This window comes from Ipomoea triloba, chromosome 13 (assembly GCF_003576645.1).
Source record: "Ipomoea triloba cultivar NCNSP0323 chromosome 13, ASM357664v1".
Lineage (NCBI taxonomy): Eukaryota > Viridiplantae > Streptophyta > Magnoliopsida > Solanales > Convolvulaceae > Ipomoea > Ipomoea triloba.
This window is the reverse complement of record NC_044928.1, coordinates 14408344-14413685: the sequence shown is the minus strand read 5'-3', so window position 1 is coordinate 14413685 and position 5342 is coordinate 14408344. Positions and strand designations below refer to the sequence as shown.

At 32.6% G+C, this 5342-nt stretch overlaps 1 protein-coding gene across 1 annotated transcript; it reads right to left on the bottom strand.

Moving 5' to 3' along the window:
- Window positions 1-2528: 2528 nt before the first annotated feature.
- LOC116001637 (FCS-Like Zinc finger 1-like) lies at window positions 2529-3903 on the bottom strand. The gene is made up of 2 exons (XM_031241531.1): window positions 3429-3903; window positions 2529-3134 (listed from the first exon to the last, which is right to left on the bottom strand). The coding sequence occupies exons 1-2, from the start codon at window positions 3737-3739 to the stop codon at window positions 2939-2941; spliced, it is 507 nt and encodes a 168-aa protein (XP_031097391.1). The 5' UTR covers window positions 3740-3903; the 3' UTR covers window positions 2529-2938.
- Between the last annotated feature and the right edge of the window lie 1439 nt (window positions 3904-5342).

Genomic DNA, 5342 nt, shown 5'->3' with positions numbered 1-5342 from the left:
TGTCTACAAAATACAATTTTAATATTAAAAATCACCAATCAAGGTATCTACGCATGATGATGCCCTAAGCATACTATTGGGAGTATGATCCATAATATTGCAAGGTAAACACTCCCAAAACGTAAATACAAACAAAATGTCATATTTGTTTTTTTTTTTTCGCATTGACAAGTAAATCAAACGCCAATTTATAAGTATATTCAAAATGTAACAAATATGCATACTGTCCCACAACACCAATATAACTGGTCATCATTATCATATGCATAAATTAAAATCATGATCATGCAAATAAAGTGCATTTCATACGTGTACGCATATATACATACATGAAAAAAAACACAGCACGTATATACTAGTATTACGCCATATTGCACTTCACAGCATAGATAAAACACATAAAGGATTAAGATGGGGGGATTAAAGCACTACTGCGATTAAAAATAAAGCTAAGGAACCGCATCAACCCCGACAGCCGCCTTCGAAATTATATGCTGAGCATATACTACGAAGTATATATGACAAAAACAAAAATAAGCAAATAAATCCAAAACCAATCAGAATATTGAGGGCATGCTATATATTGATGCTAACATCATTTAATTATCATCCCCTTCATGCCACTAATTAAAACAAAGTGGATATATGCTTTGGAAATTGGAACCAAAAGTAAACTGACAAATATTTGAAAACATGCATGTGCAATATATTGATTTATCCACTGACTGCATATGGCCATGACAAAAAAAAACCCAATGCATACATTAATCCAAGGCACACCATGCAGTGACCTTATTAATTGACAAAAAAAAAAAAACATGCCAAGGAAAGAAAACACACACGATATTAAGATCGCATGGGGGATCAGAAAACGAAAACCATAGAAAAACTAGGCTCTCTACGGAGCCAGAAACCAACAGTTAGACCACGAGCCATCGCCGTTCAGAGATCAAAAATAAGCAGGTTTGTTTGTTGTTGTTTTTTTTTTTCAAGATCGAGTTAAAAAAACACAGGATACTGAACAACAAAAACTTTTGTCTTTGTTTTTGTATTTCAAAAGAAACATATGGGAGTGGAAAAGAAATTATGTATATGCTCACGAATTTGTCTCTATATTTTTGCATTTCGAAAAATTCGTGTTGTACCCAGTATACCAATACATATATATATCGAAAGTATTCATACTGTTTGTTTGAGAGAAAAACAAATGAATATATATAATATGCATATAAAACTGAATGGTTGAATCAATAGCATATTATGACATACGAACTGCACATTCAGGACAAACAATATGGATTGCATTTGACATATATAAAAACAATGCATAGTCGAATAAAAAGGGAATTTGTACCGTTCACCGGTAATTCCTCAAACAACGTATACAACAAATATATTCAAATGCCATCAATTTAATCAATAAAATCGTAAAGGAGTATGAGGAAACACACCGTTCACCGAGAGAGTAGAGCACTTGTGCTGATAACGTGTTGTGATTCAAGGTCGTTTCCTCACGTTCGCCACACAATCGTAACAATATCTCAGGTAAGATATTGTACTAAGAACACTATTAATAAGGAAAATAAGATGTAAATACAGGAGGAAAATTCAATAGAGGGAGATCATTTTTCATTCATTTACTGATCGGACACTTACACTATTTATACATCTCTAATCCCTAATCCTTAGGGATGTAACTAACCACTCAAAATAGAAAGTAATGGCCATCCACAAAAGTAATTAAAACAACTATGTAATTTTTATCTAAGCAAATTGTCATTTTAATCCACGGACTATAGGAGTCTTTTTAATTGCATGTCACGACTTTCAAAACTGTTAATTACATACCATGACTATTCAATTTTTATCAATTTTGGTCACTCCGGCCAAATTGCCCGTCAAACCTCACCGGAAAATCTTAAACCTTAAAATAATGAATGAGGGTATTTTAGTCATTTCATACCTTTTTGTTCTTCTCCGGGGAGTGCCCTCTTTATTTATTGGTTACCATAACCGAGTTAAGTCCACCTGAGACTTAAAAAGAAAATCTAGTTATTTGATTTTGAGAAGTGTTTTCATGTTAGTTAATTTTTTGAAGTTAGATGGACATGTTTTTGGTAAGAAGCAAAAACATTTTGGTAAAATTGTGGGATGTTTTTGGTACTAAGCGAAACATTCGTAGCTTCTAATTTAACCGCTCCTTTGGGCGTTTCTTTTCACAATTTGACGCTCAGTATTTACTGTTTTACCTACTGCTTTTATGAATTTGATTAAAAATCAGGTCTTTCTTCACGGTAACTTAACAGAGAGCAAAATATCAGTATTTGTTCACTTTAAACATAATCTCCACACTCCTAACTACTGAATTAATAAATTAAACTCGACAACCTCTACTGAATCAATGAATTAAACCGTGCGAGCAAATCAGGTCTTTCTTGACAATAGTGTCACCCCCTCAATGTTAAATTTAAAATTATTTATAAAATAGAAATTAAATAATTAAACAGAAAAAAGAAATCTTTCACTAGTTGTGCAACAATGGTTTTCCATTTTCAAAAGACAATACTTAAAAGTGATAGATTGTAGAGAAAAGAACACATTTTACATAATAAAGCAAACCATAATTACAGGGAACAGGAAAGAGTCCAAAGTTGTGTTTTATCATTGCCTACAGAGGGAACCAAAGAAAAAAACACTTTGGCAAGCCACCATAGTCCATAGGAGAGGGGCCATCACACCTTTTTTTTTTTTTTTTCCACAGCCAAAATAGCACCTCTTTATCACCCATATACATTCTGATACGCTAGGAAAAAGGAAAATAAAATAAAATAAAATTTCCTCATGTATATTTAATATTTCTTCTTTTTCTTCTTCCCGGAAGGGATTTTCTTTTAAGTTTTTTTTTTAGTATTTAATTTTATTGATTTGTATGATATAGTTAGGCAGCAGCAACAGTGCCCAAAGTGTAGCCTTGTGCAGAGGTTTTTGTAGGGGAAGAAGATGTTCTGTTCTGATCCTTGTTCCTCAAGCTGGCTGCTTTCATGGAAGCAGAAAGATTCCATCTTTTCTCCTTTGCTTCATCCATCTCTATCTGTTCTTGCCTGCACTCTTCACTGCAGAACGGTGTGTCCCCTCTGCAAATCCACCCACCATAAAAATCACATCTTTTTTCTATACATCTTAATACAAACCAATAAAAGTGTTGCCCAAAAGCCGATAGAGGCCAAGTCTAACACCCAGTAACTTGGACAGAGACCAGTAAAGGCCAAATCCATAAAGATTCATGAAATTTTAACCCAGAAAAGGAGAGATCTGTGAGCATAAATATAATATAAACATAAATGTACAGTTCAACTGTCAGCTTAAACTTTTAGTTGGTTTTTAGTTGGATGACGCACATGATTCAATTTGATCTTGAATGAACAAACCTGTACATGAAGATGTCCCTGTTGCCCAGGGGCTTTCTGCAGAGAAAACAAGAGTCCAAGAAATGTGGGTGGGGCGGCACCGCCTCTTCAAATCTTCCACCGCCATATCTAGGGCTAGGAGAAGAAGAAGAAGAGAGGTTTATGAAGCTGCTTATCCTCCTCGGTAAATAGAGCGGCCTGGAGATGAGATTACTGTTATTGTTATGATTTGCAGGAAAGGCGGCCTCCATATCTGGGACTATGGAGGCAAGCCCATCGTCTTCTTCCATGAAACAATGCTTTCTTCTTGCTGCTACTGTAGGGGACTCCATTTCTCACTTTTTTTTCCCTTGTGTTCTTGATTGCTCGCTTGAAATGGTCTTCGGAGAAGTGAGGGATCTTGGGAGAAATGACAAATGGGGATTATAAAGAAGGCAAATTCAGAAAAAAAAAAAAAAAGAGAGAGAAAGAGAGATGTGAAACCACGGCGGTGTTCCGTGCAAGTGAATCTATTGGCCGAGTTTATACCTCTCTTGTATCACTTTCTTTTTCTTCCATAATTGCCCCTTAAGGTTCCCGTTATTTACCTCGCTGTGGCATTGCTAAATTCCAAATCCATCCCCGGACGACACTCACAGACTTCAATTTCTATTTATTCTCTGTTTTTTTTTTGTTTTTTTTTTTTTGTGTTTTACAATTTCACCATAATTTCTCCTGGTCTTGCATTAATTATTGGGTAACATTTAGGCGTTTGGTTCAGGAAAGGTTAGATTACCTTAGAAAATGTTAGATAACTGGGAATATTAGACCACGGAAATAAAATAAATTGATTAAAATGGCAAAAGCTTAATATTAATAATAAGATAAAAGAATGTGAGATTACCTAAGAAATTGGGGTGTATCTCACATTCCTTTCCAATAGTTAAAAACTTTATCGGGAGGTTATGTTACTGGAGAAATTATATAACTTGAACCAAACATGAGAATCTTATATTTCCAAAGCAAATATAACATTAGTTATCTTATATAACTTGAACCAAACGCCCCCCGGTGATACTGTCTAACGATTTTTTTATTCATAAAACGGGTCAGGTCGAATCAATATATAAATGTAATATTTATACTAATAAATATAATATTAAATCAAAAATAAATTACCAAAGACCTTGTGGTCTAGTGGCATCTAGTGTCCTGAAAAACACTCCCACATGATGATGGGAGTGAACCTTACTTATAAGGAAAAACGTTTTACTTTTGAGAACAAATGTAATATTTTTATATTTTGATGTTAAAGTATTACTTTTTTCATCAAAAGTATTATATTTTCTCTTATAAGTAATGTTGCACTTATAAAACAAAATGTATTATTTTTTATAAAAAATGTAATACTTTTATATCAAAATATAAAAGTATTACGCTTTGCCTCAAAAGTATTACATTTCTCATATAAGTAATAAACATTTTGTTCCTGATTTAGTATTATATTTGGTAGTATAAATGTAACATTTCTTCTTGACTTCGACATGTCTCACGGACCAGGATGCATGAGAGGGTCTCACACAAGTTTTTGCCTTAGCCATTAGGTAGAATGCTTCCTTCATCTTATTTTATGTGTCTAGTTCAATTATATATTTAAAATTTATATTAAAACTATTATTAAATATAAAAAATTAAATTTACAAATTAGAAAGAAAAAAATTTAAAAAAAAGATAAATGAAGAAAAATAATTGATTTGACTAATAAATTAAATATTAAATATAATAAGTAAATGAGATAAAAAAGGGTATTATTTTATACATCTTAGTATGTGATTATTGATAGAAATGACCATTGTTAAATCTCAAAATTTATTACTAATTTTTTAAATGATGTTTTTATATTATTTTATTAAAATTTATTTGAAAAGTTCTCTTGACGTCTATTACTGTATTCAT

Bases quoted from the DNA above. Each gene is read 5' to 3' on its own strand.
- LOC116001637 (XM_031241531.1), bottom strand. From the start codon at position 3,739: ATGGAGTCCCCTACAGTAGCAGCAAGAAGAAAGCATTGTTTCATGGAA. The intron at 3,135-3,428 runs GTTTGTTCATTC...GTGGATTTGCAG, and splicing joins AGGGACATCTTCATGTACAG to AGGGGACACACCGTTCTGCA.